This window comes from Canis aureus, chromosome 9 (genome assembly GCF_053574225.1).
Source record: "Canis aureus isolate CA01 chromosome 9, VMU_Caureus_v.1.0, whole genome shotgun sequence".
NCBI classification, from domain to species: domain Eukaryota; kingdom Metazoa; phylum Chordata; class Mammalia; order Carnivora; family Canidae; genus Canis; species Canis aureus.
This window is the reverse complement of record NC_135619.1, coordinates 7,348,176-7,361,271: the sequence shown is the minus strand read 5'-3', so window position 1 is coordinate 7,361,271 and position 13,096 is coordinate 7,348,176. Positions and strand designations below refer to the sequence as shown.

The following is a 13,096-nucleotide window of genomic DNA, read 5'->3' as shown; positions in this document are numbered from 1 at the left end:
GAGAAGCAGACTCTTCCCCTGAGCGGGGAGCCTGATCCCCCTCCCCAACCTGGAGATCATGACCTGAGCAGAAGGCAGACACATAACCGACTGAGCCACCCAAGTGCCCCTGAAGGGATGTCTTTTTGTAAAAGTATTCCATCTATTATGACAGAGTTTGAATATAGCTGTTTTGAAATCCCTAGTAATTTAATGAATCTAGACATTGAGTTTCCGAGTCTGGATGCTTCAATGGTTAAATTGAGGGAAAAGAAAGGAATGGAGGGGGAGCGTGGAGATTGAAAGGCATGCCTTCAAAGGCATATGAAATTCTTAAAAATAGGCAAAGCTGAAGTATAATATCTAGGGATCCACATTTGGGTGATAAAGCCACAAAAATAAAATTAAAGGACGTGATTATCATGCACCATAAGTATCCATTTATGCCAAGGAGGGGCTGTGATGAAGGTGAAGGGGGCTGTGATGTCGGGGGAGGGGTGGGGGGCTTTGGGTGTCTGCAAAGTTCTGTTTCTTTCTCTGGCTGATGGTTTATTTATTTATTTATTTATATTTTATTCATTCATGAGAGACACACACACACACAGAGGCAGAGACACAGGCAGAGGGAGAAGCAGGTTCCATGCAGGGAGCCTGATGTGGGACTCGATCCTGGGTCTCCAGGATCACACCCTGGGCTAAAGGCGGTGCTAAACCGCTAAGCCACTCGGGTTGCCCTGGGTGATGGTTTAAAGGGTGTTCACTTTTTCTTTTTCTTTTTTTTTTTTTTTTTAAGATTTTATTTATTTATTCATGACAGTCACACAGAGAGAGAGAGAGAAAGGCAGAGACATAGGCAGAGGGAGAAGCAGGCTCCATGCAGGGAGCCCGACGTGGGATTCGATCCCGGGTCTCCAGGATTGCGCCCTGGGCCAAAGGCAGGCGCCAAACCGCTGCGCCACCCAGGGATCCCTGTTCACTTTTTCTTAAGTTTATGAAGCTATACCTTTGTTTTTCATGGTTTTTTGTACGTGTGTGTGTGAGATTATTTAAGTAATTTCTTTTTTTTTAAAGATTTTATTTATTTATTCATGAGAGACACAGAGAGAAAGGCAGAGATATAGGCAGATATATTGCGGCACTCAATCCCAGGACTCCTGGATCACGACCTGAGTGGAAGGCAGATGCTCAACCACTGAGCCACCCAGGTGCCCTACCTGTGTTTTATTTTAAAAAGATTAGGGATGCCAGGCTGGCTCAATTCAGAAGAGTGTGCAACTCTTGATCTCATGGTTGTGAGTTGGAGCCCCACATTGGGTATAGAAATTACTTAAATGGGCAGCCTGGGTGGCTCAGTGGTTTGGTGCTGCCTTCAGACCAGGGTGTGATCCTGGAGACCCGGGATCAAGTCCTGAGTTGGACTCCCTGCATGGAGCCTGCTTCTCCCTCTGCCTGTATCTCTGCCTCTCTTTCTCTCTCTGTGTCTCTCATGAAATAAATAAAATCTTAAAAAAAAAGAAATTACTTAAAATGAAAAGGTTACTTAAAATGTGTTAACTATGTTTTATCATGTATCTGCAGCTGCAAGGCACGCAGCCCAAGTTTATTCTAATCATCAAAACCACTTTTAAGACTAGTACCTTCATATCACTTAGCATGTGGATACCAGGAGGGGCCTGGAGCCCCACTTCCCTGCCTCTTTCATAGAGGGACTTATTTCCAAACCTATTTTCTTTCTCGCCTAAATATTATTTACATTGCTTATTTTCCTCGTAAACTGAGGAGTCAGCAATATGTGATAGAGGCTTATAGGGTCTACTCCAATCAGTACAGAGCGGAAAAGTGAGAGCAGCTAGCATATAGCCGATGATTACTCTGTGCCAGGCATAGTTCTGAGTGCCTGGCTCCACTGACCCTTTGAATCCTCCTAACAACACTGTGAGGTGCAGGCACATCTCCATTTTACAGATGAAGAAACTCAGAGCACCGCTGCCCAGACTCTACTGTGTGCCTAACATCTATGTTATGCTGCCTCTGATCCTATTCTCAGTTACCATATGCTGCTCATGAAGCTGAGGATTTGGCTGTATATTTTTAAGTATAATAGACTCCATTACTAACCATGTTTTAGCACGTAATCCACTCTGACCTTAGATTCTTTTCTTTTTTTTTTTTAATTTTTATTTATTTATGATGGTCACACAGAGAGAGAGAGAAAGAGGCAGAGACACAGGCAGAGGGAGAAGCAGGCTCCATGCACCGGGAGCCCGACGTGGGATTCGATTCCGGGTCTCCAGGATCGCGCCCTGGGCCAAAGGCAGGCGCTAAACTGCTGCGCCACCCAGGGATCCCCTTAGATTCTTTTCTGCTTACACATGGTAGCTATTGATTGGCTGTCCTCTATGAAACACTTAGTGTTTCCTCCTCCAGTGTTTTCTTTGGAGGCAATTCCCAGTAACTCCATTATATTTGTTGAAGTTTATTCTCATTTTCTGGGTACAGATTTCCATCTTCCCAAACTTATACCGTCACTCAACCTGATTCAGATCAGAGGTGAAGTTATCCCTTAGCCGGTGCCCCTGATTTATGGAGGATCATCGCTTTCTTTGTGGTTTCCCTCTAAAGCTGATTTCTGAGGATTTAGGCCAAGGCCTTGCCACTTCAACTATGGTGCCCAGATCAGCAGCATCAGCATCAATTAGGAGATTGTAAGAGGAACGGAATCTTCTGGCCACTTCAGACTTGCTGAATGAGCATTTTATCCCTAGGTGATTCATATGTACTTTTAAGTTTGAGAAGCATGGGATGGGGGACATCTAAAGTCCTTCTAGTTTTTTGTTTTAGATATTATTTATTTATTCATGAGAGACAGAGAGAGAGAGGCAGAGTCACAGGCAGAGGGAGAAACAAGCTCCATGCAGGGAGCCTGATGTGGGACTTTATCCTGGGTCTCCAGGATCACACCCTGGGCTGAAGGCGGCACTAAACCGCTGAGCCACCCGGGCTGCCCAAGTCCTTCTAGTTCTACAAGTCTGCTGCTGCTATGAGAGATGTCTATGCAGTTACTCTTTACCCTGGCTCTACTGTTCACTGTGTGGGCTTGGACAATTACTTGACCTCCTTGGGCCTTTGTTTCTTCCTCTGTAATGTGGTACTTGCTTCAAAGTGTTGTTTTGTAACATGCTCGGAACAGTACCCGGCACATAGAAGGTACTATAGAAGTGTTAGCTGTCTTAATATTGAATACGTTTTCATGTATGCTTTGGGAGTCCCAATTTCAGGTCAGGCACGAGGAAGAACAGGTTTAACAACTGACAATGGAACTGCGGGAATGGGGTTATAGAGGCTTCTGTATCTCACAGAAGGAGATCAAGAACTTTAGGCCTAGAAGCTAGACTGAGCAGCTCACAGAAGCCCCATCTTTTTAAGACCTCGGAACATAGAGTTGATGTGCCTTCTCCCAGAAATTCCTACATCTAAGGCCCAATGGCAGAGCTGCCTGTGAGGTCCTGGAAACCACGAGGCTGTGCCAGGCCAGGCTGCCTGCCTGGAGGGCTGCAAGACGACTGTGAAATTGATGTTAGAAGCCCGTGAAGACAGGCAGGAATGAAAACAGCAAGAAAGTTGTGGAAAATAAATGAGCATCTTATTGGACAGAGTGCCAGAGGAAGTCTGTGGCCTGGTTTCATGGCACCCAGATGTCAGTTATATCAAATTACTCATATTTTCTGCAAGCCTGGTGGCTCTCCTATCCCTAGATGAGGGGTAGGAAGGGATGGGGGATGCTGTGCTTTCTTGTTAGCCTGGAGCCTCAGGTCACATCCTGCGCACACGTCCCTCCAGGGCCTCCAGTTCAGCCAACACCTCTTTAGGTAGATCCTGATTGACCTGCTCTGTCAGGTAGCTCCGAATGTCACGAACCTCCTGTTCCCAGAAGTCCTTGGGGAGTGAGAACAGCTGGGTGGTGTCTACAGCTCCCAGCCCACTGAGATCCAAGGCGCCTTCCTTGGGTACCAGCCCGATGGGCGTCTCTTGGGCACTGTCCTCTCCCTCTAGTCGCCGGCAGATCCAGTCTAGCACCCGAGCATTCTCTCCGAAGCCTGGCCACAGGAAGCGGCCTGCCTCGTCCCGCCGGAACCAGTTGACGTGGAAGATGCGGGGAAGCCGGGCCCCCTTGCGCTCTTCCATGCTCAGCCAGTGTTCCAGGTAGCGCCCAAAGTTGTAGCCAAAAAAGGGGCGCATGGCAAATGGGTCGTGCATGATGATCTTCCCTGGGGAGGGGAGCAGGGCAGGTAAGGAATCTGTCTTGTTATCGGAGAAGGCAAGGACACCCTGCATCTGGCTGGAGGGAGTCGCGAAACTTTGGTGGCTCTGGAATCTCCTCAGAGCAGGGTGGACAGAAGGGATCCGGAAAAGAGACACGTGGGGAGGGCAGGCAGGAGGAAGGTCTGGCTCAGGAAGGGTGAGAAGCAGCAATGTGGGTACTCAGAAGAGGGGTATGAGAGGGCACCCACCTTTGTGTTCTGCCGCTGCAGTGGACTCCGAGCGCATGGCACTGCCCACAAACACCCCGTGGCGCCAGTTGAAGGCCTCATATACTAGGGGTACTCCTAGAACCCAGGGGAACAGGGTCACAGGTGGCTTTTTTCTTTGGACCCTCACTCCATCCCTACTGCTGATCTTGACTCCTGGCCTGGCTCTCCTAGGATCTTTGCCATCCCATTTTTGAATCCCATGCCTCCCCCTAATTTTGCATTCTCCAGGGGACAGCTCTACAGCCAGAAAGCTACGGCTGGCAATCCAGGAAGTACAAGAGAGAGGCGGGCCCTAAAATGGAGCCAGAAGGCATGAAGCCCACACGATGCTTACCTTGGGGTCTGCGGCCTCCAAAGATGATGGCATCGATGGGGACACCTTCAGGGGCTTCCCAGGCCGGGTCCATAATGGGGCACTGGCGAGCCGGGGCACAAAAGCGAGAGTTGGGATGTGCACAGGGCTCTTTGTCTCCTGGCAGGGGAAATACAACCACTATCACTTCCAAGGACTTATCCACCCCCAACACACATTTACTTTTGCATGCACTCTTGCACAATTTCCATTTGTGTTATCAATTCCCTGCAAGCCGTTGTTGTGGGAAGGAGGAGGGAGAAGGGAGTCAGGACATGTCCCCCAAAAGATCAGGTTATTTACCTATAATGATGCTGCCAGCTGAGCTATGTGAGAAAAAGTGGGTGAGGAATTGGGGTTTAGCAAGACACTACTGTTTATGCCAAGCTATAGCTACTTGGCATTGACCAGTGCTCAAAGGAATGGGCTTAGCTAGTGGCAGAAGGTTAGAGCGGAAAATTTATCCCAGAAACAATTTATTTATGGGATTATTATTTAAACAAACACTCAAATCTGAAGCAAAAACTGAGACTGTCAGATCAGCATTTCAGACCACTGGCTTTCCATCAGCAACTAGGGGAAGATGGGATCTTCTGAGATATCAAAATGTAAATTCATTTTGAAGCTAGCAGAATTCTGGTGATTTCCCTGGGTCTGCTCAGACCCAGATGGAGCGATAGGGCTTGGAGAACTCAGAGATAACCTGAGGAACAGAGGTCATCTGGCCCCTTCAGGTGCCCTGGAGAGGGGATGGACCAAGTCAGTGGCATATGTACAAAGCAGCACCATGGGGACCCTGAGTGGACACGGTGTCTTCTCTGCTGGAGGTTGCTGGTCAGCCCTGGGGGGACCAAGGGAGTTCTAGAGCCAGTCCCCTACTCCCACCATGTCCCCTTCCCAACTCCCAGCTCCTGCCTCCACTTGCATGTAAGAGCCTCTTGTACTTCCATCAACCCCCAATTCAGGTCCCTGGCACAGGGTTATTCCGGGAATTACAGCTGGACACAACACGCCCTACTTATACCCCTGAATCTAGAGATGATGAAAGGGTTGGGGAATTAGCCTGCAGGGAAGTAGGAAAGTTTCTTGGGTTTCTCTGTTGGGTGGGGAGGCCTGGGAGGGCTTAATGATGGTGGTGGATAAAGTGAGGGGTGATTAGATAAGGAGGGAGCATGCTCAGCCAGCCCAGCAAATGTGAATGTAGGCTTCAGCGACCACAAGCATGTCGTCCCCAGCAGGCACTTGTTTGCTCCCTTCCCTAGCTCTCAGGGCTCTCTGGCTGCAGAAGGTCCACAGGGCAGGGGTGGGGGAGGGGCAGGGCTGCGAGGCTCCAGGGGCAATGACAGGGTTGAGAGACTAGCTTTTAGAGAAGAGGCTAAAGAGGGACGCCTGCCTGGGTGGCTCAGGCCAGGCTCCGTGGTTGAATGTGTCTGTCTTCGACTCAGGGCATGATCTGGGTCTGGGGATCTAGTCCCACATGGGGCTCCCTGTGAGTAGCCTGCTTCTCCCTCTGCCTGTGTCTTCTCTTCCTTTCCCTCTGTGTCTTTCATGAATAAATAAATAAAATCTTTTTTTTTTTTTTTTTTTTTTTAAAGAAGCGGCAAAAGAACTGGTCTGATTTCATCCAGAAGATGGACAAACAGAAGACTGGGTTAATGGGTTGTGCGTGTTAGAGGGATGAGGAAGGGCAAGGGTAACAACACAGACCTTTATTTATTATTATTATTATTATTTTAAAGATTTATTTATTATTTTAGAGGGGGGTAGGGGCAGAGGAAGAGAGAGAGAGAATTTTTTTAAAAAGATTTTATTTATTTATTCATGAGAGACACAGAGAGAGGCAGAGACACAGGCAGAGGGAGAAGCAGGCTCCATGCAGGGAGCGACGTGGGACTTGATCCCAGGACTCCAGGATCATGCCCTGAGCCAAAGGCAGATGCCCAACCACTGAGCCACCCAGGCGTAGAGAAAGAGAGAGAGAGAGAAGAGAGAAGAGAGAGGGAGAATGAGAGAATCTTAAGCAGACTCCCTGCTGAGTGCAGAGTGGTCAGGAGGCTCAATATCATGACCCTGAGATCATGACCTGAGCCAAAATCAAGAGTCGACCACTTATCTGGTGAGTCACCCAGGCTCCCCAACACTTACCTTTAGACAATGGTTGTTATACAGAGGATGGTGGGAACCAAATGGCAGGGGGAGGGTCAGGTTTCCTCCTTCCTAATGGGTCAAACTTTATGGACTGTACTTTGAGCCCAATTCCTTGTGTAAAAATACTTTTTTAAAAAGATTTTTAATTTATTTATTCATGAGAGACATACAGAGAGAGGCAGAGACACAGGCAGGGAGAGAAGCAGGCTCCATGCAGGGAACCTGACGTGGGACTCTAGTCCGGGTCTCCAGGATCACGCCCTCGGCGGAAGGTGGCACTAAACTGCTAAGCCACCCCGGCTGCCCGGTAAAAAATTTCAAAGCAGTCTTTGCCTTTCCTTTTTTTAAAAAAACATTCCGGCTTATTTTTATTGATAATTTGCTATGTATTTGGCACTGTGCTAAACCCTTTGCATGCATATTAGCTTTAGGAGATAGGTACTTTGGTAACTACCTCTATTTAACTGATGGGGTCACTGACGCTCAGGAGGGTAAGCAACTTAGCCAGATCCCAAAGCCAGTACTTAATGGAGTTGGGATTTGACCTGAGATCTAGTTTGGGGTTGGAAACTGGGAATATTCATAACTTCCTGTGCCTCCCAGAGGTCCTGGAGGATGGCTGCTGGTTGTGGAGAAGGCTTTTATATCATCAAGGTACTGACCCGGGGGGAGGCTGTCACAACTCTCCCACTCCACTTACCAGGTTTCCAGGGTTTGCCCAGCCAGGAGATCACGGTGACACCAGGTGGAAGGGGCTGGTCAATGCCCTCCCAGTATACTCCACCATCGCTGGTCTCAGCCACATTGGTGAAGAGAGTGTTACTCTGGATTGTGGCCATGGCATTGGGATTGGTGGTGGCAGAGGTACCAGGGGCCACCCCGAAGAAGCCATTCTCAGGGTTGATGGCCCGGAGTCGACCTGTTAGGAGGAGAAGTGAAAGAAAAGAAGGACCAACCAGGAAGGGTTGAGAGGTGCAGCCATGGAAGGTTCTGTTCTGCTCCTGCTTGCCCTGAGCTGGCCCCCAGATCTGATGGGGAGATTCTGTCTCTAGGTGGCTAGACTGCTGCCAGGAGGTACGGAGCAGGTCTGCCAGAAGCAGTGGAAGGGAGACTCTTTTTTTTTTGAAGGGAGACTCTTACACTCTGGTAAGAGCCAGAACTGCGACTATGATCCAAGGGCCTCTCACCATCACTGTCAAACCTCATCCAGGCAATGTCATCCCCCACACACTCCACTTTCCAGCCCGGCAGTGCTGGCCGCATCATGGCCAGGTTAGTCTTGCCACAGGCACTGGGGAAGGCTGCCGCCACATAGCGCTTCTTCCCCATCGGGTTCGTGATACCCAGGATCTGTGTGTTGGGGAGAGAGGGAACGAAGAGGTGGTCACCAAAGGTCAGTTATGGTCTGCACAGAAAGGACAGCTGGGGGTTATTAACAGGGAGGACAAATGTTTATTTGCTAAACAGGTGCCAACACCTCACCACGGGGCTGGGGTGGTGGCAAGTCAGAGCCCCCTCAGTGTTCAGCAGCCTGGGACCAAAGCTTCAGTCATTTGGGCAGAATCCCTGCCTACCAGCCTGGCACCTGGCAGTGGGGAGGTGAGGCTAATGCTGCCAGCCAGGCCCCACCCCTGCCCTGTTCCCTGCAGCTGCCCAGATCCTCACCAGGCCCTCACCAGCATGTGCTCTGCCAGCCAGCCCTCATCCCGGGCCAGCCGAGAGGCGATGCGAAGGGCAAAGCACTTCTTGCCCAGCAAGGAGTTGCCACCATAGCCGCTGCCGAAGGAGACGATCTCTCGCTGGTCAGGCACATGGCCAATCAGGGTTTTCTCTGGATTGCATGGCCACTGGCTCCCCTGCTCCCCTGGGGGACAATGGGGTCATAGAGCTGGCTGCTGGCGAGGGCATCAGGGACTGAGGTGTTAGGGGCTGGAGGGATCGGGGTTGGCAGGAGAGACACTTAGGAGCAGTGGTGGTGCCAATGAGGGCTAAGGCCCTCCACCTCATAATATCCATCAGTTCCCATGTCCCTGTTTTGGGACGTGGACAATTGACTTTTCTCAATCTTGTGCAAAGTGCTCTGGCAGTACGGCATCATCTCCAGCCCAGACCGCTGCCCTAGATTTTGGGAATTAGGTATTTCACGAATTAGGATGGGTACAATCTGGAGTTCCCTCCGAGTGCAAGCAGGTCTATGTAAGTGCAAACACTATGTAAGTGCAAACACTTACCTTGCCCAGTCAGGGGCTGGCCCACCGAGTGCAGACACTTGACAAAGTTGCCATCTCCTAGGGCCCGAAGCACGGGCATCCCCAGCCGGGTCATAATACGCATGCTTGCCACCACATAGGCTGAGTCAGTGAGCTGCACCCCAATGCGGGACAGTGGGGAGCCCACGGGACCCATGCTGAATGGAAGCACGTACATGGTTCGGCCTGTGGAAGAAAATGCCACCTGGATGAGGGGTTCTAACCTGTTCGTACCTTCAGTGCCCCTGGTTCTGTGTCCCTGCCCAGGTTACCCTGCATGCAGCCCGGGAATCTCTCATCCACAGCTTGCTGGAACTCAGCTGGGGACATCCAGTTGCCTAGTTGCCCACGAGCCCCATCGGCGGGGAGGGGCACTGTGTCCCGTTGAGAAGGAGTTACAATCACCGTCTTGCTCTCTACTCGTGCCACATCCTTGGGGTCTGTGCGGGCCAGCCAGCTGGGGGAGAAGGGTTATCAGGAAGATGTGGCCAGCCGAACTCCCTCATCCCCAGATCCAATCTTTCAGGTCCCACTTGGACTCTAGGTCTTCTGTGGGCCTGATTTCTTTCCATCCATTTGCACCTCAGTTGCTTCCTCCAGATTTTATCCCATCTAAGGGGGTAGTTCCCTCCGCCCAGCCTTCTAAAGGTCCTTAGTGAAAACTCTCTGAACTTGGGGGAGAGAGAGAGAAAAAAAAAAGGTACAGGTTTTTACTTGTGTCAGCTGCTCTGTTTAATGTAAAAATACAGACCAATCCCACTAATTCCTGATTCTGTTTCTCCCAGAGGTCCCATTCTTGCTCATTTCATTGGGATGGTCTCGTTAACTTTGATTTTGTCTTGGTAAATCAAAAGTGGCCTCGGTGCAAACAGCTGCCCCTGCCCCCACCTCATGGGTGGGTCATGGGGCTGAGGGCTTACCAGTTGTCATACTTGGGGAGCTTTCGGATAAGTCCCTGCTTTTCCAGCAGGGTCAGCGTGGCAGTGTTCTCACTCTCAGAGCCATCACAGATGTGGATGCCCTCTGGTTGGCACAGGTGGGCACTGCGTTCCACAAAGTCTCGAACCCCAGCAGGCAGCTGGCCCAGATCTCCACTGAGTACCCGCAGGGTCTGGATGCTGCGCCAGGATGACCAGCCCCAGGGGCTCAGCCCAGGCCAGCTAAGCCTGCAAGACAAGAAGCAGAGAGGTGGTGAGCAGGGTGTTCTCATGGAAGATGGGCGAGTCAAGGGGATAGGAAGCCTGATGGGTGCTAGGGAGTGTGCAAAAGCGTGTATATCATGGGCTTTGTGAGTCTCAGCGAGGGAGTCTCCTGTTCAGCAAGGGACAGGTATTGCCCAATGAGAAAAAGGGCACATGCCTGGCGGTATGGAGCATGTGTGTAGGCATGCTGAGGTTATTGCTGGCTTAGCCCACGCCCACGTTTAACTGTGTCTGGTTGGATGTCGGAAATGAGGAGGTGCCCCATGGCCCAGTGTTGATAAGCTGTGCCTAGGTGAGTTTCATGTGTCTCGTATTTGAAGGTCTCATCCCTGTTCTTCCCATTCTCAAGTACAATTTTTATAAGTTAAAAAAGCAGCTATTTTTACTTTTTTTTCTTCTGGCGTGTATGCTATAAGACTGTGAAAGCCTCAGCAAAGGACCCAGTCTTTGAGTTGGATAGTCCCAGGTTTCTAGATTAGGCTCTCTTGCACAGAGAGTGAATAGCTGGATATTGAGGTTTCAGGCATCAGAGCTAGGGCTCCCCACCTGCTCATCTGGCCAACAAGGGTTGCATAAGATGTTGCCTTTGGGTAGGTGGGTTGAAAGCTGACTGTTGGGGAATGTCACTGGCTAGGGTTCAAGCCCATTCCCAGGAGGGCGGGGTCCCTGTTGTTTGTCTCTTCACAGGGAGAGGGAGAAGCAGGGTCTGCTCTGATTGGCCTGGACCCAGGGTGGAGTAACCCAGAGAGCAAAGGCCACAAGAGGGAAGTTGCCCTCCTCCTATGCCAGGGCCTTGCCCACCAGAAACTGCTCCACACACTGGACTGCATGCCCCTGTCCTTCCCCTCAGAGGGGAAGCCTAGAGAGCTTCGGGTGTTAGTGGTAGGAGGGAACATCAGACTGCAGAAAGCTCAAACTCAGAGGCTGTCAGCCTAGGGGAGGGAGAACAGTCACTCAGACCATGGATGTGGGAGCCAGAGCCTGCTTGGAGGGGGACCCGGGCTGGCTTCCAATGGAGAAAGCAGGATGGAAACCCAGTATGGCCACAGGGGCAGAGGATGAGGACTCTTGGAACCTGGAGAGTTATTCCTGACCATTAATTTCAAAGGCACCCAGTCCTGGGGAGAGCTTCTCCCCACAGGGGGCCTGGCTCAGGAAGGCTCTGGTGATGTTCCCCCACTCCTCTCCAGTCCCCTAAGTGGGACCTTCTCCTTTCCCTCTGCTCCGAAGACCACCTACAAGGGCTGGCAAAGTGGAACCAGCTGTTGGAGAGATATGGGGTCAGTTCAGACTTTGGAACAGATTCTGGGGAGAAGGGAGGCTACCCAGGAAAGATGGGAAGCTGTGAAAAGGTAGAGGGCCAAGGGGCTCCCGTCCTGGACAGGGGTTGAAGCCAGCCATATACGAATTGAAGGCAGCCTGTTTCCCTCCTGCCCTGGCCCCAGGTCCCTTGGCTGCACCCGGCTTCCCTCCAGTTCGCGGGAGGCTGGGAAATGGAGGTTTACCTTCTACCTTCTTTGGGGAGCTCTGAGCTCAACCCCCCAGGGGTCCATGCACCCCTGAGCCCAGGGCCCTCCCGCTTCTGATCGCAACTGAGGCACAAGAGTTACCTCTGCACAGGAAAGGAAGAGACGAGGAGACAGGGCTTAGCGGGGGCAAGCGAGCAGGGGGAGGAAGTTCTAAGAGCGGCAGACGGAGACCGCGCGGTCAGAGACCAGCAGAGCAGGGAGGGGGAGCAGGGGACGGAAGCGGGGGCGACCCGGAGCGGCCGAGGCCACCCCGGTCCCCCGCGGGCCGCCGGGCGCTGGGAAGCACGCGTCCCCCGCGGAGGAGGCGGCGGCGGGCGGGCAGCAGAGCGCGGCGGGAGGTGCGGGTCGGCCCCGGCTGGGGCTCACTCACCGCAGGCCGGGGCGGTACACAGCGGCCATGGCACCTGGGCGGGGGCTGCGGGGTGGCCACGCGAGCCGCGAGGACCCGGGGAGGTAAGGAAGGCGGGGCGGGAGCGGGCGCCGCGAGCGGGAGCGACGGCCCGGCGGGAGGCGCTTAAGAGGGAGGCGGGCGGGAGGCTGCGGGGGCGGGACCCAGCCCGGCGGGCGCGACCCTCGCTCCGCGGGTCCCGGGCCCCAGGCCCGCCAGGCGCCGCCCCACGCCCGCATCCGAGCCCAAACCCGTCCCTCCCATTGGACGGCGGGCCCCGTGCCGGCCCCGCCTCCGCTCCGCCCCGCCCCGCTCCGCCTCGTCCCCTGCACATGATGTAACTTTGAGGACTCTTGCTCCCGAGCTGGGGCTGGGAGCCACTGGGGTGGCACACAAGCCAGGAACGAGGCGAGGCGTGAGGCCAGGGCAGGGGCCCAAGGAGGCTGGAAGTCCAGAAGCTGGGGGTTGGACATTGCCTTTTCCCTTTTCCTGGGGACTGGACACTCTGAGACCCAGGCTTTTTTTTTTTTTTTCCAGGGCCCCAGGGCTAAGGTTCCATAACCCCATATCCCTGCTGCTTCTCCTGATGAGGTCTCTCTTCTGCCTTCGCATGAAGTGGTGGTGCCTCTCCCCCCAGAGTCTTTCCTTTGGGCCTCTGCCCTGGCTGTTCTTGCCACACTCTCCCGGAGAACAAATCTGTCCCACCCAACCACCACC

General features: G+C 52.5%; 1 protein-coding gene across 1 annotated transcript; it reads right to left on the bottom strand.

Moving 5' to 3' along the window:
* Positions 1-2,807: 2,807 nt before the first annotated feature.
* Positions 2,808-12,520, bottom strand: PCK2 (phosphoenolpyruvate carboxykinase 2, mitochondrial). Its single transcript, XM_077908708.1, has 10 exons — positions 12,362-12,520; positions 10,181-10,426; positions 9,533-9,717; positions 9,243-9,446; positions 8,688-8,875; positions 8,199-8,361; positions 7,712-7,930; positions 4,846-4,983; positions 4,491-4,586; positions 2,808-4,247 (listed from the first exon to the last, which is right to left on the bottom strand). The coding sequence occupies exons 1-10, from the start codon at positions 12,388-12,390 to the stop codon at positions 3,793-3,795; spliced, it is 1,923 nt and encodes a 640-aa protein (XP_077764834.1). The 5' UTR covers positions 12,391-12,520; the 3' UTR covers positions 2,808-3,792.
* Positions 12,521-13,096: the final 576 nt, after the last annotated feature.